This window comes from Phoenix dactylifera, chromosome 7 (genome assembly GCF_051530095.1).
Source record: "Phoenix dactylifera cultivar Ajwa chromosome 7, Ajwa_hap1_PhDact_Kaust_v1.1, whole genome shotgun sequence".
In the NCBI taxonomy this organism is placed as follows: domain Eukaryota; kingdom Viridiplantae; phylum Streptophyta; class Magnoliopsida; order Arecales; family Arecaceae; genus Phoenix; species Phoenix dactylifera.
This window is the reverse complement of record NC_143196.1, coordinates 5,008,670-5,036,519: the sequence shown is the minus strand read 5'-3', so window position 1 is coordinate 5,036,519 and position 27,850 is coordinate 5,008,670. Positions and strand designations below refer to the sequence as shown.

General features: G+C 38.4%; 2 protein-coding genes across 5 annotated transcripts; one reads left to right on the top strand and one right to left on the bottom strand.

Moving 5' to 3' along the window:
- The first annotated feature begins 12,626 nt into the window (after positions 1–12,626).
- On the top strand, positions 12,627–20,282 carry LOC103705332 (scarecrow-like protein 32). Of its 4 annotated transcripts, none has more exons than XR_015967240.1 (3): positions 12,627–14,682; positions 14,828–15,042; positions 19,025–19,730. XR_015967240.1 is itself a non-coding variant. In XM_039127790.2 (2 exons), the coding sequence occupies exon 1, from the start codon at positions 13,116–13,118 to the stop codon at positions 14,661–14,663; it is 1,548 nt and encodes a 515-aa protein (XP_038983718.1). In that variant the 5' UTR covers positions 12,627–13,115; the 3' UTR covers positions 14,664–14,682; positions 14,828–15,135. The 4 variants fall into 4 exon arrangements, 1 of the variants encoding a protein (XP_038983718.1); XR_015967242.1 differs by lacking the exon at positions 19,025–19,730 and adding an exon at positions 19,982–20,282 and having other exon boundaries at positions 12,633–14,682; XR_015967241.1 differs by lacking the exon at positions 19,025–19,730 and adding an exon at positions 15,254–15,629 and having other exon boundaries at positions 12,633–14,682.
- A 2,806-nt stretch (positions 20,283–23,088) lies between these two features.
- LOC108511217 (small ribosomal subunit protein uS14z/uS14y/uS14x) lies at positions 23,089–26,343 on the bottom strand. Its single transcript, XM_017842302.5, has 3 exons — positions 26,165–26,343; positions 25,114–25,213; positions 23,089–23,281 (listed from the first exon to the last, which is right to left on the bottom strand). The coding sequence occupies exons 1-3, from the start codon at positions 26,224–26,226 to the stop codon at positions 23,273–23,275; spliced, it is 171 nt and encodes a 56-aa protein (XP_017697791.1). The 5' UTR covers positions 26,227–26,343; the 3' UTR covers positions 23,089–23,272.
- Between the last annotated feature and the right edge of the window lie 1,507 nt (positions 26,344–27,850).

The following is a 27,850-nucleotide window of genomic DNA, read 5'->3' as shown; positions in this document are numbered from 1 at the left end:
CCGATGAGGGAAAAGAAAGAAGAGAGACGAGAAGAAGGACTCTTCCCACTTCTCTATTTTCTCTCTCTTTCTCCCTCCTCTCTCTACTTTCTCTCAAGAAGATCTATGGAACCCAGTATCGAGTTCTATCAATCTGATATACGAACTCGAGTTGATCCTTGGAAAGAGGTCTAGAACTACCTTGGTGCTCGGACCGCCAATTGGATCGATCACTTCAGTAGAATGTCCCTAAAACCTTCATTCATAAACCATGTTAATTAATCTTGACCCTGATTGAGTGATTCATTAAGCAAATTGTCTAGACTTGACCCATGCAAAACTACCATACACCCTAGCCAAGTTTTCTCGTATTATTTTATTAAAGTCATTAGTTAGAAATTAATTTTACGGTTAATATTTTAAATAGGTCTAGCGGAGTTGCTTAGCGAAGTTTGACAGTCTAAGACAAAATAAGTAAGTAAGTCTTGCACTCCTTATTATTTTTTAAATTATGATATTTTTTCTGCATAAAATTTGCTGGTGGAAATATCATATTTTGCTTAAAATTATAGATTATCATATGTGTTATAAAAATTATGCTTTATTATGAAAAATAGTTTCATGAATATTTAAATAAAATAGCTTTATTATGAAATATGAATCTGAATATGCCATTAGTGTTTTTTATCTATTTATGTGTATGTTTTAAGAAAAAGATATAAGTATATGAAATGTTCTCAGATAGTTATGTATGGCCCTCACCAACGGATACAATAGTTGGTAAATGGTCCCACTAGTGGGTATAATAGTTGGTAAACAACCCCATCAGTGGGTATAATAGTTGGCATACAGCCCCGCTAGTAGGTATAATAGTTGGCATACGACCTCGCCATAGTTGGCTAACTATGACATGCAGTCAATTCGACCCTGTCACGGGTATAAAATGACCATAGTACGAATATCTATGAGCAATGTTTTGATCCATGATAGGATTAAGTGATATGAAAAATAATTTACAAATTTATTTGTAGTATAATTTTGGAACTATGTTTATGGAAGATGCATAATTTATGCATGCATGATTGGCTTTATGACTTATTTTAATATATTGTACTATAAAATTTTCTATTTTATAATCTGTTATTTTCTTTAAATGATGCATTGGCATGCAAAAACTTATGCCTAATCTTAAAAGGTAGAGTAAGATTTTTTTATTAGGCTATGTCGCTCATATATTTCTATTTTTATTTTTTTCTTTAGACAAACTGGGCCAGTAAAGACGAAGAATGTTCTAGACTTAGAGTTCGTACTAACAAGTTTAGCGAATTATATAGTAGAATTTTAATTCTTTAGTTGCTTATAAATTTATAGCTTAGTAATCTTTTAAATATTGAGAATTATGAGTTGGTATTTATGTTTGATGTAGATGCTCTAAACCACTATTGATTGCATTTAATTAATAATGAAATTGAACTTTTATTTATTCTATTTCGTTTGAGATGAATTTGGAAGTTAAATGAAATGTTTGACTTCGTGTTACTGTGAGTTGTACTCCTTGGTAGCATGGCCATATCATGCTTCGAATCTGGGGTGTGGCAATTACCACCATTGGAACTTGAATATTACAAGCTGGTTTATGGAAGTCTTAGGTCTCGCACTTGAGCCAAACTAGAATAAAGTTTGCTGGGGCTTTCATTAATTGGTCAAGCTCAAGCCCAGCTGAATGCCTGATGTAGAAGGTCTCCTTCGACCTCACGTTTGGTGGAATACAGTTGAATAAATGACAGGATTTAATTCAGGTTTATTCCAGGTGACAAACAAGATAGTACCTTATATATTTAGGTGTCTCAAAATTGGGAAGGTTGTTCCTTCCCTTGTTTCATACTTTCATTTTGACACGAATAGATATAGGGTACATTTAGTTCTTGAAATGGATTGGAAAGGAATCAGAATTATAGTAAGAATGGGATTTGAATAGTAGGTAGTTGGAATTGGATTTCTGGGGATCGAGATATTTCCATTCCTTCTAGAATCAGAATGAAAATGGGACTCTCTTAACCAACCGGCTAGAATAAGAGTTACTGAATCCCATGTTCTAATTTCAGAGCCCAACTCTCCCAACTAAATATGCCCATAATGTTTAGAAGAGCTAGAGTCCTCTTTGTTCTTTTCAATAGAATCTGGATTTGAGAAGGCTACAACTTGCAACTAGTGAGCTGGTTTCCACTGAGCTAAATTTGGAACAATCTAGTGATATAGTCGATCCAAAGCATGGCCGGCCTACACTCGAGGAATTTTGCAAAAACAGCTCTAGTGTACGAATATACATCTTTTCTTTTTCTAAGAAGAAGAGTGTATGAAAAACTGATTGAAATTTTGGTGCTTGTCTTTTAAAATAAAAAAGCACATAAAATTGATAGAATGATTATGCTTGATTTCCTAGATATATACAGGTTTGCACTTCTAATGCAAGAGAATATAATGACACTTACCATCCTATATATAATAATAGAATAACTCATGTATTTATGTGTGTCCGTCATATGTATGTTCGTATTGGTAGAAAGTATTCATCATGACATGATCTTGAGCACTAGCCATATTGAAGCATTGCCAACTTAATTTGGATACATGGGAGGCTTTCTTGATAAACAACAAGGTATTTATTTTCAATAAAGGAAGAAAAATAAATATCCACAGAGATCTTTTTATTATTATTAATCTTACATTCTCTATTTTGTTAATCCTAATGGCTAAAAGTACAAAATAATATCTTATGACTATCATATATTCATAACATAGTTACATAAAAGTCATTTTATAGGTACATGACCTATACCAGTTATCCAATTGATAAGGTCAATCCAAACCATTTATCAGTTGTAAAATTATTTGTCACCATGGAAATGAAAAGAAAGAGAATGAATACTTATATAGTGCATTAGACACTTGTAATGCAAGTGGAAGAAATCATCAATCGCTAGAATTTCTGCAATAGGTGAGTAAACTCCAAGTTTTTGCATGGAATGGAGTTCAAAAGATTTTATTACTAAAATCAGGAATTGTTCTAGATGTGTTGAGGAGCATGAATGGTTGTGATCTCATGATTCTGGGCCTCTTCCTACTATAAATATTGGAACTCTGATAATATATAATATTCTTATTAGCATGAGATACCCAGAGTAAAAGACTGGATTAAATTTTTGATTTTAGTTCTTTAAATATTTTGAAGGAACAAGATGGTGTTAGCAAACCTTTTAAATTAAATTTCTTTTAAATTCTGAAGCATTTTTTGGCTCCATCTCTCTCCTAGTTGCTTGAGAGTACTGTTCCACAATAGAAGACCTTGCCATTCGATAATAGAGAAGATCAATAAAAAGGAACATGATCATATCAAAAGAGAAAAAGAATGAAAGAAATTAACATGACACAAAAAATCTCTCATTAGTGTCTAAGAATGAAAACAATGAATACGAAATACTAAGCTATTATGCTAAAATTGTTGTTGATGTTGTCATCATTATCTTCTGCTTTTTGACCATTAGGTTGCCTGAGAGGATGATATTAAATTTAAATGTTAAGAAAGTTAGCAATGATCTTAATTACCATGAAGGGGTGGCTGGATGTCCATTTGTGCTAAAGATTGGAAGACATGCTAAGTCTAGCTAAGCTAACTTTCAAGCAACTGGTGGAAAAAAAAAAAAAAAACCTACCCAGGAAGTCCAAGATGCACAGTGTTAAAAATTCAAGGCATATAAATTAAACTGCCTAAAAATTAAACCCAAGGATCTTTTATGACCATCAGATTAGAGAATCCTACCTAGAACTTTTTTTTTCTCTCTCTTTTAACAGAAAGTAACCAAAAAAAAAAAGATAGGTATCTGATAACATATTCCAGTAAACTTTTCTATGCAAATCTGGTGCTCTACTCATGCGTCACGTATCTATTTTTCGATCGACTAAATAGAATGAATATCTAGTACCTAGCTATGAAGAGTCCTCTAATTCTCTATTACCCAGCAAAGCAAACTGACAATTAGATTATCTCCCACTCTATAGGTGAATGTTGTGGAGTCCATAGAGAGAAATCTAAACTCACCCTTAGGCAAATAGATTGAAAGCAACACAACCAAGATTATAGTTGTTAGTAGTATAGCTTTGCAAGCAACAAAATAATATCTAATAGTTTCGCACATTTCTTTCCCACTTTGACTTAAATTTCTGTTCAAAATTCTGTCAAACAGCATGTTCCTCGCTTCCATTACCCCACCATACATGCATCTCAATCCTCCCTGACATACAGGAGAGAATAACACCCATGGCAATGATTGGGCAGCCACACTGGACCAACATGCATGAACCAGAGAATAGTAGAAATATAGTCTTAAAGGAGCCTCCCCTTTCAGAAGAGCTCGACATCCAAAGCAAATTGTCTTTATCCCTTTGGCCTCCTCATCATTTCGGTATAATGCATTCACCTTAAAAGTGTGGCCTAAGTTTGTGTGGCTTGTTAACTAATTGTCTGTGAACCCCTTATATGAGGTTGTGTGGGTATCTTGAGCACATGCTCGCACTCCCTACTTTCAAGCTCACATTCTTGTTTGTTGTGATGTCTTCTTGGAAGAGAACTGGGTGCAGGGAACCAGCAAGAGAATTCCGCCTCGAGAAAGTTGAGTCTTTTAGTTTAGCACCGTGTCTTCTAGCCTTTGTACTTCAAAGCTTAAGAATCCACCTCATTACTCTCACTAGGGGATTACTATAATTCTCATGTTGAACCTATCTTGTTCTCCTTATCTGCTTTCTGATAGATTCTTCTAATCCTCTCCTTGGTCTCCGTGTCCTTGAAGTCCCTACAAATCTTGCACCACAATATGGAATTATAAAGGCAGAATTTGGTCAGCTTTCCATGCAAAGGCTGCTTTCTTGCACCCTCAATGGGGCGAGGGCTTAACCTCTATTGTGAAGCCAACGGGCTTCAACTTTTTCTACCTTGCGAAAGTTTGATGACCAAGAGATTTTGATTCACAAGGCATGGCCACAAGTCACTGTTCTCATGTGAGAAGGGCAAGTGGGAGAAATGTGGCACAAGCCATGATCTTTTCTCTTCTATCAGTCAAGAAAGGTGAAGGACATGGATCATTGGAGGTGACCACTGGGGCCCATGAACTAAACACTATGTGATGGTTTCAGGACCATCACTAGTCGAGGGGATGTGTCGCATAACCATGGCCATTGAACTCAGATATATTATATATCCGAGTGAAATGCGAGCTAACTTTTCCATGCAACAGGGTTTGGAGGTGGATGGTGCGAGTACAAGAGGCAGAAGTAACCTTTTGAAACCACAGGGGTACTTGTGGTCCTTCCGCCTTTAATTATTTGCAGCAGAGATCAATATGCGCAGTGACAGTCATCGCTATGTATATGACCCACTTTGTCACACTGAGATGAAGCATTTCACATGCACCTGAAGGAGATTCACCTTGCCCCCATGGACCACAGCTCTCAAATTCCTGAATTGTCTTATATAATTAGCTGATCAATTAATAAAAATTGCTTAGTGAAATGGTAGATGTCTTGGGTAATAGCTTCTAATTAAGTAGATCTCTATCTAGCATCCAGAGTCACATTGACAATTATTTGTAAAATCTTGGCCAGTCTCTTTGCTTCTCTAAATGAAACAATTCATGATACTAATTCGAATATATATATATATATGTATTATTTTTGAAGGTACTTAAGCATTTTTGTAAACGTTATGATTCGTTTTGTTTGATCGATTAAATGCTATGATCATCCCATGAGACATTTTTCGTTCAATCTCTACAAGTACGTACATTTCTCTACTCTGAGCCGGTACCCTTGCTCGTGCACTGGAGTCACTGACAAGAAAACTGCCGAATGACTGTGTTGTGGAGCCCACTGAAAGAAACAAGAGCAGGAAACATTATGAGGTAACAATTGCAGCTGCATGGACCACTACGTACAACTGGTACATCAGATTTGGCCCACTTGTAGACCATGCTTTGAGTGAGGTGTCCTTGGCCGCACGAACGAAGAGATCCACTGTATCACCTCGCATGCTGGAACCTTGGTCGGTTCTCATGGGAAATTGGACTCCTTCCATCTATAGCTTTTTGGAGCCCTTAAAGTGGCCATGCCCTTCTCATGTTGTAGTCAATTGCAGCATTTGTACGTGGCATAATCAAATTGGCAGTCCGGCCGATATCCGAGCCTCAGCCTTGATGAGATGTGTGTGTGTGTGTGTGTGTGTGTGTGTGTGTGTGTGTGTGTGTGTGAGAGAGAGAGAGAGAGAGAGAGAGAGAGATGTACTGCCCACCATTAGAGTCAATATTTGGTTGGTTTTTGGGGTAGGGACTCTCAATTTTCCTAATAAGAAATTCCACCTAGTTCTGTTACAGTCTACTTGGATGGTAGGCTTTATCTAATAGGGCAAAGTATTACACGCACCACATACTCCAACATGGTCATGCACTATATATGTCAATCAGTTCATCTCTTTTTTGTAGGCTAATCGTCGAGATTAATGGACGATGAATGAAGCTCGCAAAAAGAAGACAAGATGATTGGCATGGTGCATGGCCATGTGGTTCATGCGGTGTAAAGTATAATTTCTTGTGTAATAGGAAAAAAGTAAAATTGAGCCCCAAATTTGATTACTAAGAATTGAATTATCTAGGAAGCCTCAAATTTGCGTGTCCACAAGTTGTGGTCATGCTAAAATTAAGAGCATAGTTTTCGGATGGTTGTGTAAGATGGGGAACACTGATAATACAGGGTGATGTTGATATAAATATCATGTTTTGTCCAATGATTTGATGTCGATTCCATGAATCCTATTGGATATAGTGAATCAAATTGAGATTTTTATTAGAAGTGCTATCAAGTCAGTCAAGTTTAGGTTTTACTAAATCCAAAGCAAATACCTGTTGAGATTTTGGGTCTAACTTTTATTCCATATCCTATCCATTGAAGGCTCACATAGGACCTAGGTTCGAGTAATAAAAATGTACATTAGGTCCGAATCAGCTAGAGGTTATGTCTGCAGTACCCATAATATCTAATGTTTTATCTTAAAAAGTTAATCAAGCTAAGTAATCCATGCTTGAGGAGTTGAATGTAATATATGCTATAAAAATTAAATCATGAACAACAACCTCTTGATGGTTAACTACATAATAGTAGTGGATCCAAAATTTGAAAAATACATTCAGAGTCAACTATAAAGACCCAAATATACTGTAGTATGTTATTACTTTTAATTTTTTCAATTGGAGGATATATAAATAAAACTAATATTATTATGTATGTGTATATATTAATTTATGTCTATATATATGTGCATGCAAAATGTATATATATAATAAATAGAGTCATTATTCGAGTCTAGGTTAGGTATAAAAATCTTAAACCTGATCTGGTCCAAAAGTTTGGATGGATTTGACTTCAATTTCATAGCCAACCTGTTCATCATTGGGTTTCGATCGGGTTTGAGTTGAGCAACAGTTTTGTGGTTAGAGGGACAACCTTAATTTTGGTTTATCTTTTTATTTTTTTTCCTTTAGGCAAAGGAAGAGAATGCCGACTATCAATCAAATTCATTGAAGTAAAAAAAGTTTAAAGTGGTATAGATCGGACTTGGAACCAGGTCATAGGTAACAATCCATTATCTATACCAATCAAGCAAGTTAGCACCCATGAGATTTTGGTTCATTGGTCCTTTTTCAAAGTCCAATCTCAAAATAGATTTTTTCCTCTTTTTTCTTTTAGAAAGATATCCAGCATCTAATTTTTGTAAATAGGATAAAGTGGCAACCACCATTCTATTAAAATTTATTTGATCTCCTTTTACTTAGTGATGGTTAAAACCTCACTCTCTTATTATCATAATATAAATCAATTTAGAAAAGAGAATGGAAGAGAGGATCCCTGTCCAAGAAGTTGTCTTGTAGAAATAGAAAACTCAAGATTATGATAATTGTTAAACAGAAATAGATTAAAAGGAGGTAGCCATTAAGCGGGAAGCAAGGACTACTTTACCATATTTACCGAAGGACTAGGTGTATTTGTGCAAAAAAATGGATTGCTTTAAGATTTGGTCATACGAAAAGGACTAATATGGCAAAATTCCAGTCAAATTTCGATGTTGAGAAGAGGGTCGAGATTTATCATAAATTAATACATTTTAGAAACAAGGACAACAGCTGGCATGGTTAAGTTGCTTTTGGGTTTTGGACTACTTGCATATAGGCCCCTATATCGAGGCCATTTATCTCTTAAATTTATTTTTCTGTTATCACTGCCCTCACGATCCTTTCCCTTCTCTCTATGATGAGAATTTGGGGGTTTAACATATCCTACTACGCTCTAGTTTTTTCCCCAAAGTTCAAAGCCACTGAGTTGGCTACAGGTACTTCCATCTGAGTGCAAATACCTTTCACTGGCCTCATGTTCCCTCCATTAATTAAGCTTGTAGTCGCATGGGAGGGGATCAGATTGATTTGCACGAGGCTTGAAACCGCCAGATTCTGGGTGGAGGGAGATTTTATAGGGATGATCTCATGGATTCATGCTGGTTGGCATGCTGGGGAAAACAAGGTGAAAGAAATTCGTGGTCTGATGATAGACTGAATTCGAGATGGGGACCATTTTAGAAGTGGGCACCCACTGTTGTGCGAAATTCGTATTTTGATGAGCGGCTTATATTCATTCCAGACAGTTCATGTGTTCCGAGAAGCGAACAGAGCGGCTGACTGGATTGCCTTATTTGTTGCTCGGCACTCTGGTGCGGTCCTGTGAACGGATGATGTTGCCATCCCTACTCCACTACGTCTTTTTTTTTTATTTGATTTTTCTGGCTGTACTTACACACAAGCTGTATGCGCTGCCGTTCTACCAAAAAATATATATAGATATCTATATATTATCCTATTCACTATGACATCTTTTTGATGGTAGATGAAGCGTCCTTCGTGCTTCTCATGCGGTCAGAAAAAGGAAAAAGATGGTAGATTGGTTGACTGTTGACGATTGCGTGGATGTGTGGGGGGTCGATGGACTGCCACTAGAGATAGCTAGTTAAGTGCAGAGTGATAGCATGAGTATTTGTTATCCTACATGTAAGTAATTGGGTTTGTACTTTGTACCACCTTGTCAAGTAGTACCGGGAAAAAGAAAAAAAGAATTCAAAGCCTACACCTCGGAAGTGCTAGCTAGTAACAATTCTAATAAATTAGATGAAAAGCAGTTTATGACACAAATATCTCAATCTCCAATATAATTATGTTTCTAATAACATATTGGAGCACTAATCATGCAATAAAAAATAAATATTGGTTCTTAAAGGTAATAGGTCTCTGAGAGGAGCTGAAAACTTTACATGAACAGCCATCCTTGATATGAGAATTTAGCTTGAACAGCCGGCTCTTTGACGAAGAACATGTGACTCATTGTGTTTCAAACTTTCACAATACAAAAAGATGGATTCTATTTTTGTTTCTATTAGTGCATCAGAAATTGTTTAGATCGCAACCATTGTAATTGCAAGTAGTTGCTTATGTGATGGATAAGCAGGGGTGGCCCAATATATTTGGGGGCCTTAGGCGAACTCATTAGAAGGGGCCTTTTTTATTATTATTTAAATAATAATTTTTTTTAATAAGTATAAAAATATTTTAAAATTTTTATTTAAAAATAATTTTTATTTAAAAATTTTTATCACTGGCAATCTCATTTTTTAACTCTATTTTGGGTGCCTATTCTATTGCTAATTCTTGAGTTGAATTTGATGTAGTGTTATGTTTGTTTGTAACAACAAATCTATCTAGAGCTTCTTTTTGAGATTGAATGAGTTTATCGATTTTTTTTTTTTTTTTGAGTTTTTCATACCCACGGTCATATTTTCTATTGGACATTTTAATCTATAAATAATATTATCAAACTAAGCAATTAAAAAACCACCACAAACAAATCAAAATATAAAAAAGTTAAAAATGATAAAACTTAATTGTGTCAAGAAAAACAAACTCGGGTCCCGACAAGTAGTGCCGAACTTAAAAAAATAACCCTTTCTCCTCACCCTCGGAGAGAGTAAGCTTGTGTCGAGAAGAGGTGGAATAGTTCCGAACTCGACGGCGAGAAGAGGCCGAATAGTGCCGAACCGCTGAAGTAGTGAAGTCACAACCAATCTACAATTGAACCAAAAAATAACAAATTCTAAATTAATTACTTAACTAAATAAAAATTAATTAAACCAAAAAATAATTAATAAACTAAGTAACTACAGACTACAGTTACTTACTCACCTCAGTGGGATTTGGGAATCGGGATCAGTGGACTGTGGACAGTGGGAACAGCCGAACAGGGTTACAGCCGAACAGGGGACTGAGGGAGTGAGGGGAGGAGGTCGGGACTCGGGTCTCGGGAGGTGGCCCGGTGGGACTGGGAGCCCGGGAGGAGGTCGGGTCCGTCGGGACTTGGGAACCGGGAACCCCGAGGAGGCCGCCGGCCGGAGCGGCGGAGGAGCTGAGGAGAGGACGGGGTCACCACCGGCGCCGGTCACGGCCTCACGGGAGGCCGAGGATGGCGAGTCAGCGACGTCGGTGAGAAGAGGATGGGAGGCCTCACCGCCTCGGCCCTCGGTCGCCGTGGAGTCGGATGTCGGAGGAGCCGAGGACGGCGACTCGGAGTCAGCGAGGACGCTGGACGCCGAGGAGAGGATGGAAGTCACGGGACTCTGCACGGACGCACAGTGGACCGGAGCTTGGAGCTCGGAGTCGGAGGCCGGAGCTCGGAGCCGAGGACGGCGACGTCGGCGAGGAGAGCTAGAGAGGGTTTTGCGCTCGCCGCTCTGCAACTTTGCAAGCCGAATAGCCGATCTGCCGAGTGCCGAGTGCCGAGAACCGGGGAAGGTTCCGACATTAAAAAGGCAGAGAAGGGGCCCAAGGGGGGAGAGTCGGACTGTCGGAGAGAAGGGGGGAGCCGGGGAGGAAAAAGCCGTTGCGTTGCCCGTTGCTTGTTGACGACTCGACCGCTCGACCACGCCATCGCCCGTCGCCCGTCGCCAGTCGCCGCAGTCGGCCTCAGCCTTTCACCGTTTTACGTCGCATCGCCGCCGCCCAAACCCGCTGCCCACTCCCTCCATAGCCCATAGCCAGATAGCCTGATAGCCCTGAGCTCCTGCTACCCTTGCCCCTGGAATAAAAAAGAAAAAGGCTGGGTGGGGGCCTTCCCTGGGCCGGGGGCCTTAGGCGACCGCCTCGGTCGCCTAAGGCTCGAGCCGGCACTGTGGATGAGTCGGCCAGTTCAAGACTGATGGAAGTCCTAGTGTATCACACTAATCTGGTACACCAATCCCTAAGTGTGACTCCAAAGATATGGATTTCAACATCCAACTAATACTCTCATCCATCTAAAAAAAGCCAATACGAATATGGATAGTTAGCTATGCAATCCATATGCAAATATTAGATTCTATTTGAAATCCTATGTAATTTTATACAGCTCTTCCTAGAAAATAGATAGCTAGATTAACATGCTTTTAATTTAATTTACCTTTCCTACCGGTAATACTTTCTATTTGATGGTTCATAAAATTTAACTACCTAATTTATGTCCAATATATATTTGTATTGTCAATATTCTATTTATATTCGTATCATTTTAAAACAAAATAGACATGCATATTAGCATTCGATTAGTACCTGCATCTGTGGTCATAAGGATATGGATATATTGGTATTCCATCTATTTTTAGCCTAAGAAATGAGTATCAGACGCTAGATGATGGCGCTTCAAATGGAGTGCTTGATATGCGGACCACAAAATTGACAAGAAGTGAAGTTAAAGTAGTTTTGGAAATATGGATGAGTTGGATAGGTAATCTAGATCTAGTAGCTTGATGTTGTAATTTAAATGTATCAGCTTCGGATATGCCTCGATAGCCTTGAAGACCCACCATACCATCTGCTAGATTTTTAGAGATGAAGGAGTATAATTGTATCACTTTCTACCGGCTTCACATCCTATCCAATAGAGCAGAAAATGCGCATTAGTGACATATTCCAATGGAAGGAAAAATAAAAAATCAAACTTAGTAATACTATATATTATTTTCCTTCTCTTTAAGAAAGCCATCTTGCGGGGATGGGCAGACGCCAACACAATTATTGACGGCCGGGGAAAGGTGGTTGTAGAAATGCCAACGCAAAGCCAAAAACTTCTCAACCAACAATAATTCAACGCATACTCTTCTGGCCTGATGCTATCATTCCATGACATAAAGTAGCATTTAGGCACATTCTAGCGTCCCTAGGTAATTCCTAAATTCCTTCAACTTGTACTCAAAATCCTCGTCTCTCCACGGAGCTGCAGTTCATATAAATGATGTAGGCTGATGATGTGGGGCATCCAACTTTGTATGTCTAGGTTGTGGAACAGGAAGAGATGCATTAGTGTAGTGTACATGAGATTGAGTGCTTGCTATTTAATTGGAGGAGATTGGAGAGAGAGGGGATAAGGTAGACAAATCATGGAAGTTGCATGGATAATGGCAAAAGAGTCGATGTCGACGCCAACAAATAAAAATTAGGTGACTCTTCAAATTATACCAACTCCCATCAAACCCTGGACCCAACTGAAGCTGACCAAATGATTTCACCTTGATATGGCCCGTGAGGCTCTCTCTCTCTCTCTCTGACAGAACCCCAAGCTCAGAGTTCCAGATAATCCATGGCCGACCACCTCACATGATCTCAAAAACCCAACGCAAACCACCTCCTCTGAAGCCTCTCGCCCAATCTTCCCTCCATCCCCTCTCTCTCCATCTCTCCCAGAGCCTGTGTTTCCTTCTACTGCACTCTCTCATCTGCTAATTTCAAGAGTACCTTTCGTTTCTCAAGCTAACTTTAACTCGGGTTGTAGCTTTCATTCCATTCAGTCCTCAACTAAACCAGTGGTCATCTATTGCACCTCCTCCCTCTTGAATAACACGCACGAGCAGCTAAGCAACAAGAGCCTTAGCCTTGTGTTTTTTTATTTCCCCGATGAAGTAATCGTGTACAGGGTCATTTCTTGGGGTCCTTCACATAAAGCGGACATCCACTTGGGGTTTTGGGATGCACCATTCTCTTCCTCTTCTCTCCTCCATCGGAACAAGAGTACTAGAGATCCCAATTAATTGCACAGCTCTCTATATATTCTCAGTACAAATACCAAATCCACAGATCTACAGCAAGTATTGTAGCTGTACTAGTGCCCCCCCTCTCTCTATCTCATCTCATCAGATGATGCAATTCGGTGAGAGTGCACCACCACCCTCGCCACCATTGATCAACCTCAATGGCCAAGGCCTGCGCCTGGACCTGACCGCACCTAAAGCCCCACTCCACCGTCCCCGTCCGTGGACTGGCTTCCCGATCTCCGCCAAGTCCCTCGGCAGCTTCAACACCGGGAGCTGCATGGAGCAGCTGCTGTTCCACTGCGCCAACGCCATCGAGGTCAACGACGCCACCCTCGCGCAGCAGCTCATATGGGTCCTCCACAACATCGCACCACCTGATGGCGACTCCAACCAGCGCCTCACCGCCGCCTTCCTCCACGCCCTCATCGCCCGCGCCTCCAAGACCGGCTCCTGCAAGATGCTCGCCGTTGCTGCCGCTCGCGCTGACGCCGACCTTGCCCTCCACGCTCACCGCTTCTCCGCCGTCGACCTTGTGAGCTTTGTCGACCTCACTCCATGGCACCGCTTTGGCTACTCAGCAGCCAACGCTGCCATCACCGAAGCGGTCGAGGGTTTCCCCGTCATCCACATCGTCGACCTCAGCACGACGCACTGTATGCAGATCCCCACACTCATCGATCTACTAGCCAGCCGCCCCGAAGGCCCACCGATCCTAAGGCTCACCATCCCAAGCCCTGCAACAACCATCACCACGCCGCCGCCGATTCTAGACCTCTCTTATGATGAATTGGGTGCAAAGCTGGTACATTTTGCAAGGTCCAGGAACGTAGCTATGGAATTCAGAGTCATCCCTTCGAATCCATGCGACGCATTCGATACCCTCATCGAGCAATTGAGAGTACAACAGTTAGTCTCCGACGGCAGCGAGGCCCTCATTGTGAACTGTCAGATGATGCTGCATTACATCCCAGACGAGACCGCCGGTGCAATCTCCTACACCATGAGCATGACCTCGTCGACTTCCCTTCGATCAGCGTTCCTTAAGGTGCTGCGCAGTCTCCAGCCTGCCTTAGTTACGCTTGTGGATGAAGACGCCGACTTCACGGCGAGCGACGTGGTTGGGAGGCTGAGATCAGCATTCAATTATCTGTGGATACCATATGATGCAGTGGATACATTCCTTCCAAAGGAGAGCGAGCAGCGGCGGTGGTACGAGGCCGGGGTGCGCTGGAAGATAGAGAATGTGATAGCCCATGAGGGCATGCAGAGGGTGGAGCGGCTGGAGCCCAAGGGGAGGTGGGCACAGAGGATGAGGGCGGCCGGGTTTCGAGGGGTGGGCTTCAGCGAGGATGCGGTCGGGGAGGTGAAGGGGATGCTCGAGGAGCACTCGGCAGGGTGGGGGCTGAAGAGGGAAGAGGAAGACTTCGTGCTCACTTGGAAGGGGCACAACGTCGTGTTTGCTACTGCTTGGGTACCTTCATGAGTGCTATATGGCTCCTTTTGTAAGTGCTTTTCAGGCTGTTGATGATTCTTTTTGCTACGTTTTCAGATTGTTACAAATAATTGGTCATTACCTGAGCCTAGTATATTATATCTGTTATAGACTTATAGTATCCCTCTCTCTCTCTCTCTCTGCCACCCCCCCAGCCCCCAATCTCTGGATACAAAGTTTCCATTCTGCGCGCTGGCAATTAGTGGGAGGATACAAGTGCAAGCTTTCGGTTTCCAAATTTCTACTTGGGGTTTCATTCAGGCAAAGGTTTATCTGAACACTTTAGGATGACATGAACCATAAGCTAGTTTTCTGAGTCTCGTAAAACAAAAATGAAAAAAGCCAGACCATGCTAGTGCATTTCGAGATGGTAAATAGCATATGTTCTTTGTTCTTCCCTTTATTAGCTACTATTGTATACAAAAGTTTATAATTTCATATATGTTCTTCTTTCCTTCATGCACGTTTATTTGATCTTGAGTACATCATCTTTTCTTGTTGGCATATTCTTCTTCCTTTTTTTTCCCACCTTCTTATGACAAAGAACACCCTAATAACTATGCTCATTCTGTACCCTGTAGTGGTTGGGGTTGGAGCAAAAAAGCACAGTGTCATGAATTCGAAGCCTAGGGATATGGTTGAGGTGATGAGCATAAAGTTGCTGAACTAAAACTGGACAACCATGTTCAGTCAGATATTCAACTTCAAAGCTCACCTCGGTGGAGCTTGTCTCCTTTGCTCCCCCCCCAAAAAAAAACAGATAATCTCTCAGTGGAGCTTTTCTCCTATTCTCAAAAGTAAAAAAAAAAGAAGAAGCAAAGCTCCATTTCTTCTTCTTCTTCCAGTACCTAAATGTGCAAGGGGGGGAGTTAAAACGTATACCTCTTTGATGGAGATGGTTTTGAGGAAAAAAGGTTGCTTGAAGATGATCTTCTATGCAATAACCATCAATACCAAGTAAAAGTAAAGTAGTCACTATAAAGCGTCGCTATTTCATTCATAAACTCAAAACACTGATCATGACGTTCAAGGACTATTCCCAAGGCCTTCACTCAAAAAAAGAAAAAAAAGTACTATTCTTAAGGCAACCATGAACATTATATAATAGATCGTGTTTGCTAAACAAGAGTTTAAATCATGTCGACACGTAAACTGCATACTGCCTATAGCACTGAGAACAAGGTTCTTTTTGTACCTTAAAAGTGAAATGATGGTGAAGAAATTTCAAGGATTTTTGTTCCCTGAACGACTAAATTTTTGACCAAATTATGGCTAAAAAACAGACACGAGTTTCATTGAGCTGAAGTAAACATTATTTATTTTTATGAGGGCGGTACAACAGAATTAACTAAGGGTCCATCGGGCTGACAACCTGATGAATTGACTGCAACCGCAGTGCCCTAGTCATCTTCTGGGATATTTTGTCTTTTGAAATCCAATTACTTAACCCGTTCAAAATATTTTTTTCCAGATTCTCGAGCACCATTTTAGGAACCTTAGCCAATGTTAAAAATTCTGAGCAATGTTAAGCAATCAACTTGTTGATATGATTTAATGGATGGATATTTATACTTGGATGTATGTTTTTCTGATCATGGATATGTTAATCATAATTCTTTAGGTCAACTTAGTATGTTTATTTCATTCTCTAGAGTTTTGTTTTGTTGGAGATCATCGTAAACTATCAAAAGTTGGCGATAGGCGATTCTCTAAAGATCTTGATGATATATTCACGATTATGATTATTATTATAGATTCAACAAATTCTTTTCTGCAATTCAATTGATCTTTCTACTTCTTTAATTTCTTCTACTCAGCTTATTTTTTATCAGCATATCTATGAAAAGCAACATCCAATACTATTTTATGCCATATGAGTTGGACGTAAATACGAAAAATTCAAATAGGGATTTATCTTGGAACTACATCTTGGTGGACGGAAACTTTATAAAATTGTGTAAGGTAGAACATATTCAAACAGTAATTTTTCTTCAATGACTGATGGAATTATAAAGGCTTGGTTTGGGCCTGATCCACTCGATCAGCCCAACCAGAGGCCTGGCCCATGAAGTGGCCGAGCACCTGAGAGTTTTCTTCTCTTTCAGCAACTACGAGTAGGAGTTGGAGTCCTAGGGTCACCAGAACCCTAGGACTCCTTTATAAAGGGAGAGTTCTCTCCCTCTAGAGCTCTCCATCCTGAGCAATCATCTTCTTTTCCTCTCCTTCCTCCTTCTCCTGTTGAGTTTGCAGTTGCCCGTCTTGATGCTCGCTAGAAATTAGGGTTGCTGGCGCCTCTTCAGAGCCAAGATAAGGTCTCTGTCTCCTTCTTTGTTCTTTCTTTTTCCAGTCGACCCAGCAATGGACGAATTTCGGCGAAAGATCGTTAAAAAATCCCCTATTTTTTTCTCTTGTGTTGGTCACCGTCGGCTGTCGTTCTCTCACTGTCGTGCCATTAGTCCTTGGCCACAGCCGCCAGTCCTCCGACTGAAGCTGCTGTCAGGCTAGAGGCCCTTCTTGCCCTCCCTTGTTTCTTAGTGGGGCTAGCTCACACCCCCCTGCTTTGTTCCACGAAGAAAAGAGAGGAGAGCGGTATATAAGAGAAAAAGACAAAAAAAAAGAAAGGAAAAGTTAGAAAAAAAAAGAAGAAGAGGAAAGAACCTATCTCTCTCTTGTTTCTTCTCTTTCTATCTTCTCTCTCTTCTTTTTGTTACTCTCTCTAGGAGATCTATGGATCCTAGTATAGGGTCTTGTCAACCTAATCTATAAATTTGAGTTGACTTTGCAAAGGATCCTGATCTGCCCTGGTGCGCGGGCCACCTACGGACCGATTACCCCAATCCTGTCAAGTGTCTATAGAACCCACTGATGATGAACTTTGTTGAATGACCTAAGACTTGGTCTAGTCCATACCCCATGATTCATTAATCGCGAGTTGCTAAAACTTGACCTGCCCGGAGCCGCCAAACACCGTCATCCGACCAACCATCTTCTTTCTTAATTCTTTTAATTCGATCATTGAATAGAAATTAATTTTGCTTTTAATATTTTTTAATAGGATTAACTCATTTGCCTAATGAAGTTTAACAGTCTAAAGCAGAAGAAATAATTACATCTTACACTCTTTATTATCTTTCAAATGATTATATTTTTTATGCATAAAATTTGCTTATGAAAATATCATGCTTTTCTTAAAATTATGGATTAGCATATATGTTACGAAAATCATACTTTATTATAAAAATAGTTTCATGAATATTTTAATAAAAATAGGTTTGTTTGTAAGATATGAATCTAGTCATACCATTTAGTATTTTTCATCTATTTATGTATATGTTTTAAAAAAAAAGATATAAATTTTCTAAAGGCTCTCAGATAAATATATATGATTCATAGAAATGGGGGCTAATCGATATCCTGAAGATAGCATCTACCGAAAAGGGCCCTCCGCCAATGGGTTAAAGTTGATAACGGATACAAACTGTGATATCTTGTCGATTATTTATACGGGCTCTGTCACGGATATAAAGTGACTATAGCACGAGCATCCGTGAGTAATATTTTGAACTATGATATGACTAAATAGCAGAAGAATGATTTATAAATATATTTGCAAAAGAAACTTGGAACTATGTTTATGAAATATGAATGATTTATGCATGCATGATTGGCTTTATGACTTGTTTTAATATATTATACTATGAAATGTTTTATTTTTTAATATCTATTATTTTTTCTAAAATAATGCATCGATATAAAAAAACTTATGCTTGATCCGATGAGACAGTGTAAGATTTACTTACTAAATTGTGTCGCTCATATATCTCTATTTTTATTTTTTTCTCTTTAGATGAATAGGGTTAGTAGGGACGAAGGATAGTCCAGACTTGCAATTCATGCTAGCAAATGATGTATATAGCAGAACTTTAGTTCTTCGTTTGGTTATGAATTTGTAGTTTAGTAATTTTCCAAAATTTTGAGGATTATAGTTTGGTATTTATGTTTGGATTTAGATAGTCAAAACCAATATTGGTTGCATTTTATGGATCATGAATTGGACTTTTATTTATTATATTTTGTTTGAGATGGCTTTGAGAGCTAAATGTAATGCTGACTTTATATTATCGTGGGTTGTATCCTTTGGTAGTATGGTCGTGTTATGTCCTGAATTTGGAGCATGATATTTTATAGTATCAAAGCAACAGATTTGATCATGGGTAAAACTTAAAATTTAGCAATGGATAGTTAGGTCTCAGTTAGTTTAGTTCCACATAGTTGAATAGGGAAAGATAGATTTTCTCAATTTTACTGTTGCTCAATAATGGAAATTTGATTAATATTAGTATTTTAATAAGTGACAATAAGCAATAGAGAAGAGAGTTTTAGCAAATTTTGCTGTCAGAAAAAGAAGAGCAAGAGTAGCCGCAAGAGAAGTGCTAAGTAGCTAGTTGACAAGCTCCAATTGCGACAGCCACTTGGGCAGACACTGCTGGAGCATGCCAGGTGGTGGCTCGGCTCCTTTAGCAGTAACAGCAGATGCAAGCCGCTCCTCGACCTACACCATCTCTGGAGTCTTATTACGAAAGATTCAGGAAGCTCAACCCGCCGATGTTCGAGGGTGGAGCTGATCCTCTGACCACTTTGAACTGAACTCAGAAGATGGAGAAGATGTTCAATGTACTACAGTATCCCGATGATGTAAAGGTTAGGATGGCCATACCGATGCTGAGGGGAAATACTGAGCTTTGGTGGACTGCTATAAAAGCTCCTAATGAGAATGAGGATGACCAGCTGAAGCAGGAGGAGTTCAAAAAAATATTTTATAATCAATATTTCTTTGAGTTAGTAAAATTAGTAAGAGAGAGTGAGTTCTTAGCTTTGAGGCAGAATGACCTTCTAAGATAGGATATTTTGTGTTTTGAAATCCAATTATTTAACTCGTTCAAAATATTTTTTCCAGATTTGCAAGCATCATTTTAGGAACCTTGGTCGATGTTAAAAATTCTGAGCGATGTTAAGCAATCAACTTGTTGATATGATTTAATGGATTGTTATTTATACTTGTTTGTATGTTTTTCTGATCATGCTTGCATTAATCATAGTTCTCTAGGTCAACTTAGTACTTTTATTCCATTCTCTGGAGTTTTGTTTTGTTGGAGATCATCATAAACTATCAAAAGTTAGGCGATGGTTGATTTTCTGAAGATTTTGATGATATATTCACGATTATGATTATTATTATTATAGATTCAACAAATTCTTTTCTGCAATTCAATTGATCTTTCTGCTTCTTTAATTTCTTCTACTGTCAGCTTATTTTTTTATCAACATATCTGTGAAAAGCAACAGCCAATACTATTTTATGCCATCTGGAATGAGTTGGATGCAAACACGAAAAGTTCAAGAAGGGATTTATCTTGGACCTACATCATGGTGGACGGAAACTTTATAAAATTGTGAAGGTGGAACAAAATTCATCAAACAGTGATTTGTCTTCAACGACTGATGTAATCAATGTTGAAATTATATTGAAATAATAGTTAATCACTGATGAACCGAATAACTTTGGAAGATGTTGAAGATATGTGATAAAAATGTTGGGAAACAATTAAATTATGACCTTCTACCTCATTTGGAAAAAGTGGCCAAGTTAGTAGATCGGCTTTGATCATCAAATTTTGCTCTCTTCAAGCATGCTTACATTAATACTAGTCATCTAGGTTGGCTGATTCTTATAATGGTTAGCCACCAAAGCAGGATATGTGAGTGAAGCCTAATATCGTCTTTTCTTCACGAAGAAATTCATAATATATTTGCCTACAACTTTGCATTCCTTAGATGACAATTAAAGTCTCCAGGATGATCAGAAATTTCAAACATTTGGGAAAGCTAAATTGGTTCTACAAAAACCTACAACGGCCAGGGAAGAAACAGGAATTTTACTTGACAAATCTCCAATAAAATGTGTTAGAGAGAGATGTAAGAAAATATAAAATAATAAATAAATCTACTTCATTCTATCAACTTAAGCTTTTGGGAGAAGTGGTGATTTCAACATGGTATTAGAGAAGAGGTACTGAGTCCCGCACTCTTTAACCTCATTATTAAAAATTTCACATCTTGAGCTCACCTAAGAAAGTCCGGCCCACGTGTGAAGGGGAGTGGTGATTTCAACAAGAGAAAAAGCAAGCAACCAGCAGATTGTAAGCATGTTAACTATTTCTTGGTCACCATTTACTCATTAGGAGCCATCCAAGAAGAAATTAGGGGTAAGCAATCCATTAGTAACAGCAAATGAGTGTAAGATTTTGTCTTGGCTGAACCAAATGCGAAAAAGGAAAAAAAGGAAAAGGACAGATTGCAGTGGATCTTTCAAAACCGATCATGTGAGAAATCTAGAGAAGTTTAATCCTTTAAAAGAAGAGATCTTATATCCAGGAAAGGAACCAAGTTGCAGAGAACTTTGCATACTTTGTCACAGATCTAGTACTTAACGCATCTGGAAGGATAATTCGCAAGAGATTCGAGAAAATACTTTTGAAAACCTTAGCAAAATATCATAAAATGATGGTGTAAGAGGCCCCTTGAAGTATGTTATTCCTGAAAAAGAAAAGTGGAACAGGAATAGTTATTCTTCTTCCTCTTTGGCTAAAATATCTCGAATAACTCTAGGCTGGGTGACGTTACTGTCCTTGGGAAAAAAGAGTCAGGAATAAATGAGGGCTTTATGCTACAAATTTATTTATACCAGTCTTTCATCAGAATAGTTATTGGAAATTTAGCAGGTTTGACTGGTATGACTATTCCTCTCTTATTATTATTCTTTTCCCTAAAAAGCTGCTTGGCGGGCAAGAAGCGTGTTCCAAGCCTTAATAAAGAATATTGTGTATTTCTAGAGAAAAAAATAAAGAACACTGAGTGTGTACTGGGAAACAAATAAAAGATTATATGGGAAGAATATTGATTTTTGAGTTTCATGAAATCAGGCAATGGGAGTGAAGAGATTTGAGGCAGATAGATTATATGGGAAGAATAATTTATCACGAACTATTTGGTTTAGCATCATTATATTGTTTGCTATCATATGTAAGAAATATTCACTTAAGTATGTCATTGAACAAGAGTTGTAAATGTTTTATGGAGCTGGAAAGAATGTTTCAGAGTTCACACTAATGGCTCAAGTGTTCCCCCTGCGAGCTGACAGGATCTGGGCGGAGCTCTCTGGATTCCGAGCATGCCGGGTATATTGCGAGGGTACTCGACCGGCAGATTTCATCTAGGAGACATCTTGCCGGAAAAAATGATATAGTTTTCTAGTTCTTCTTTTTTAGCAGCGACGTACTTTACGGTGGATTCCATGCATCATGGACGTGCTCCTCATCGATGCATACTCTTTTTGTTTAAGCAACTTGTTTGTAGCTATAGTGGAATGTAACTTTCGGCATGGCTAACTATCAAAGATAACTTACCACATGATGGAGTTGAATTTTTTCTTGTTTCCATGGCCAAGACCGATGCTTTTCCTTCATACGGTTATCTTAGCATGGGCAATGTACATGATTGATTCAATAAGGAGGAGCATCAGAAAGACAGTTGCTGGGATTCCAAAAATTAAGATAAAATACGACAGTATAGATAATTATACTTTCCATTTTACTTTGCATACCCTTTGAAAGTTCCCCTTGGCTTTATGTGATCTTGCTAGAAAAGATCTGGATTTTATATGATAATTTACACCTACAGAAGCATTTGCTTCATGTGTAGTCTGACAATGGAAATGCTTAACTACAGCAGTCCTAAGGATGACAGAAAAGCAGATGACAGCATGTATTGCGCTTAGGTTAATCACCACATTAAAACATTAGCACCTATCTATGGTCCCTGATCAAGTAATTTTCAGAAACAAGTTATAGCAGTTACACAATAACATCCTTGCTCAAACCTTTCGCTTCTTCAAGCATTAGATGTCACAAAAGATTGATTGATGTTCACACCAGCATAAACCATGACATCTACCGTCTGCGTAGCTGGATCAGGGTCACCGATGTTCAGCTCCCTTGCTAACAATCATACTGCCATGTTTTTCGAAGTGTAATGCTGAAAAAATTGGGATAGTAAAACACAAACAATCTATGCGATTGTTTAGCATTGAACAGATAAACATCACCAGCTACCTTAAAGTAAACAAATTTCACGCGTATCAGAGCGATCGCATTCAAAAGAGTGATAGCACTGCCTCAACTTCTATGGCACGAAATCTATTCAGAAAGGAGCATGTATCACTACCCGCATTCATATCCATGCCGCTTAGAAACTGATCCTGCAGTAGTTACTAAAAGCCTAGCCAAAGTGATTGAGATTTTGACTGTGCAAATGCCTACTATTCTTGCAGTAATTTAAAGAAAGGACCACATAAAAGTTCTAAGGAAGAACAATATCAATCGCCAATTTTTTCATAATTCAGTTCGTTACATAATTTGCCAAACCATGAAGTTTACCAGGTGAACACATAAGCAGATAACATTGATAACTTATAGCAATAAAGATTTTCTTTGGAACTGTGACAGCTTCATAAATCCGGTCCTCAAAGGAAAGTAACATATTCAGCGATACTGTATCCACAAAAAGAAAAAAGGAGATGAAATGGAGGTCAGTTCTCTGATCAAACAAGTGCATCTTAGCACACTACTACATTAGACATTTGCAGGGGAAAAAGAAGAGCAGAAAAGCAATAATGGAGGAGCTAGATGTGATTATAATGCCCCAAACACCAACGGTCCACAATTGATTAGCAAATCTGGAGAATGTAACTAAGACTATATTATAATTTCTTGGTTCTTCAAATATATATTTCACTAAAAACATAGTCAAAAGTATAATCTGAAAGCATGATGGTGCAGGAGGGAAAAAATCTCAAACAAAAGGATAGTACCATATTATTAATGACATTCCATTCCAGGCAAGTGCCTATTGACAAGGATTCCATTGGATTAACCATGCTATCTCGAGGACCCGCAAACTAAGGCCAAATTAATAATTTTTTGCTTTAGGCACCCAAAAGAATGCAATGCTCCAAGTATAAATAACAAACTCATATGATTTCAAAACATAACAAAAGAGCATTTTTTTTTCTTGGCCAGACCACTAAAAAGTATGGACCAAATTTTGAAGTTACCATAACCATCAGATAACACAGTGGTACTTTCTCAATAATATAGAATTAATGGATAATGTCCTAGCACATATGCCCCACAGAAAGAAGGAATGGCTAAAATAACTATAACAGAAATCTTACTTTTTACGAGACCACATAAATTCAATGATACATTACTAAGCAAACATCAATTTGGTTCACTAAAGAATATTAGTTTTGGATGATCAAGTTATAATCTCAATTCCCTAGTTCTAATGCTAAAAAATAATTTGAAATTAAGAAGCAGATGTGTATTTCAAACAGGAAAGCACAACCTGTAGTCTACTAGATCCAAAGTACCAAGTCAGAAAAGTATCTAAAAAAGTTTACAATTATTTGTGTAAAATTAAATTACAAAGATATGAAAAATTGAAACTATGTTTAATTCTTTCTGTAAAACTAACCACCACCATCTCCATCCCATCTCAGCCTGCATCCCCAAAAGACTCATTTTTATTTCATCAACGCCATTTCTCTCTTTGTGCCAACAAATCGACAGCACATTGTCTGGTCAGACCAAGCTAGGCTTGGACCCAGGTTTTAAAAGTTAGGTTCGGTTCAAGCTACAGAAGTTAGGCCTGAGTCTAGGCTGAGAAGGGCTTGTGCTAGCACGTTTGTCCTTGATGTCTATTCATATCAGCTAAACCTAGCATAGCCCAACAAATTCTCATACATTGACCTTTGACCCAAACCACTTGTTAGGTTCATTAGACTAAAGAAGAAAAAGGAAAACAGAATGAAAAGGGAGACAGAGAAAAGGAAGGCACTAAGGGCCACTGGACGCCATAGCTGGGCAAACGTGAGCTGTAGAGCAATAGTCATGTGGTGATCAATGGTGGGGACACTTGACAATGGCAAGGTGATATCAGGGTCAGATTGTGGTGCATCTCTAGAGGATGGTCTGATGCATCTCAAAAGGGAAGTTCGGAAGCAGCAATCACATTGACGAGGCCAGGTGATGGTGTCAATGATACTTGGGCAAGCCATGATTATGAGGAGAAAGGAATAGAGGAGAGGGGAGACAAAAGGGCAGAATCTAAATCCAAGCAGCTTAAGGCCCTAAACAATTTGCCTACTCCTAGTAATCTAGATTAAATTGATACTCAACAAAGCACAATAGATTACCCAAAAAATGTGAGAACAAACAGATGCATATAACTTCACATCAGTTAATCTCCTAGGGAATCATATCTATCCCAAAGCCCCTGCAGAATAAGGTATTTGAAGGAACAACATGAGAGAAGCATTTACCTTAATAAAGCCAATTTCTTTGGCATTGCTGCGGAAGCACTGTCTGCAGCACATCAATCCATATTTTCGGATCAGTCCATGAGGGTTCCCACAAACCCGGCTGCAACAAACAAACAGTATACAACACAAAGACTAATAAAATCATAAGCTTACAAGACAGTATAGCATTTAGCAAGAGGAGCAACATTTAGAACTTTCAATAAAATACATATAAAACAATAGAATAGGCAGTCAAATCAAAACAACAGTTTCCGTTCTTAAAGTTATTCACTTTATTCTTCATTCTTGTTTGTTACTGGGTTTTCAGTACAGGTGTACTAATGAATGCCAAAACGATGCATCACACAAGTGAATCAACTTTTGTTTAGAAAACAAACTCCTGTAATGCTGTTGATATGGGTGTGGAAGCTTCAGAGGGAGAAAAACCAACTTTATAGAGACGGGGATGAAGCAAAATTCACATTAGTGAATCATTTCTCGAATTGTAGCAAAGCCAAAAAAAAAAGGCTTATGGTGTTCAAAAAATGTTTTAAGTGATCAAATTGAAGAGTTCAAAGTTCAAAATTCTCCTAGGTGCAAAATTTAATCACCTTCAGACAGTTAGAAATTGAAAGCAGGACTTAGTGATTCAGCAACAATAAAACTTCCAACTAATATTTGATATATTCCGAGTTTAGACATACACTTTGAAATCAGTAAGCAAAATAATAATTCATAAAATTCGCCTGAATAGAAAAGGAACACAACGCAACCACGACAGGAAAATTGATAAAAAAGGATCCCTAATTTCCCGATCCCCCTAATCAGAAGAACGAACTAACATATCACCCTAAAGGCCCGAACTTTGTCGATAAAATAACCAAACATCAAATCTTCGAGAAAGGTAACATTAAATATCGCAAATCCTTCATAATCAAAAAAGAGAAAATCGCAAATCATTGTTAAAGACTCATCTCATCTCAAATTTAAAGATTTTTGAGGTTTTTACTGGATTTTGGGGAAAAAAAACTAATTTTGGGAAAGATAGAGACGGAGAAGTGGAATCGCTTACCAAGCTCGAGATCCAGGGCCGTAGTTCTTGGGATGGGAATTCCAGACATTAGAATGCCCCATCTCTCTCGCGCCGCTAGCTCTCGGATCCCACGCCAACGGCGAACCCTGCTCCTGGACCTTTGGAATGGAAGTGCCGTCAAAGCTGGGACCTTTATTTTGACCAAAACAAAAAATGCTGTGACCTTTATAGCACTCTCGAAACCCTAACTATCGCTGGCCGAAGAAGACCTCCTAAAGTTGGAAACTTTTCTTCATGATCTCGTCTAATCAAAAGCAGGGTTTACTTGATGGACGGTGATAGACTTGCGCCTCCATGCACCAAAAGATTAATCTATTTATACTGGGTGCAATTATATTATACAAGGGACGTAAAGAAAGGTGTTTACATCCATTATCCAATTAGCTATTTACAAGTAAAACTAAAAATTGAAACTGTTAGGAGGTCCTGGTCTGCGGAATCCTTCAGAAGAACAGTAAGATGGTACAGGAGAACCGAATCTCTACGACTACGGCTTTCTCTCTCTTGGTCTAGGTGCTTCTCTGCATTGTCTATCTTCTTCTTCCTTCGTAGCTGTAGGTTCGATTTAGAAAGTTTAAAATATTTATCTACAAAAGGTCATATATTTTAAAAATTCCTAAACTATGCATTGAGTAGTTCCAAGTAGATAGTTATAATAGAACGATACGGTGCATCGACTTAGGGGTAGATATTTAAGTTATCAAAAGAAAAAAAAATCAAGATAACTTGGAATCTCTAAAGTATATAATTTTTTAAAAGTAGATATTTTAGATCTTCTAGATCACATCGGATAGTTTACATTTTTATTTTTCAATAACTAATATTGAATTTAGCAGTGGGTACAAAGTTTTTCATTGCATCTTACATATATAGTATAATCTGACCCATATATTTACACTTTTTTATTTTTCTAACAAAGATTAGAGTTATGCCCACCTTTATTTGTAATATCTATGGTACTATTAAGAATAACTAGCTACAATGCAAATACATGTGTCTAATAAAGATTTTAAATATATGATAAGTTTTAAAAACATTTAAACATAGTTTAGATGCTAATATTTCTTAAATATGTCTAATAAAGATTTTTAATATCTTTAGCACTATTTAAAATGTATTTATTATTTTATGTGTTTAATCTAGACAAGTTTTTAAGTTTTGCTAGCACTAATAAGTCATTGCCCCCGTGTAGACTTTGGAGAATAAGGCTTTTTTTACTCGTAGCGAGCATCATATACATGTGCAACATTTGTAGGGCATACATAAAATGAGCATTCCCTATGTATGGTATGGATGAGTGCAGTATATCACACATCACACATGCAATCTCTCTTATCACCGTTCGCATGGTTGCACTCCCTAAGTTGCCACTTATGCATGGTGAGGCAAATCACTTCCTCCTTCTAGAAGTTTAGCATGGTTTAAGTTTTAAAGGAGAAATTTAATTAGGATTATTATAAGAATTGAAAACTAGGAAAATGAATTTATAGTGTTGAGATCAAGATGAGAGTTTTTAATTTTGTCTTAGTTCAAATTTATTTACCCTTCCTTTTGCTTCAAACGTATCTCAGATGCTCTCCAAGATGCCCTGCACTCTATGGAAATCAGCAAAACAGTAAGGGATATTTACCAAGAGAGATATTGTGTATATAACAATATGAATCT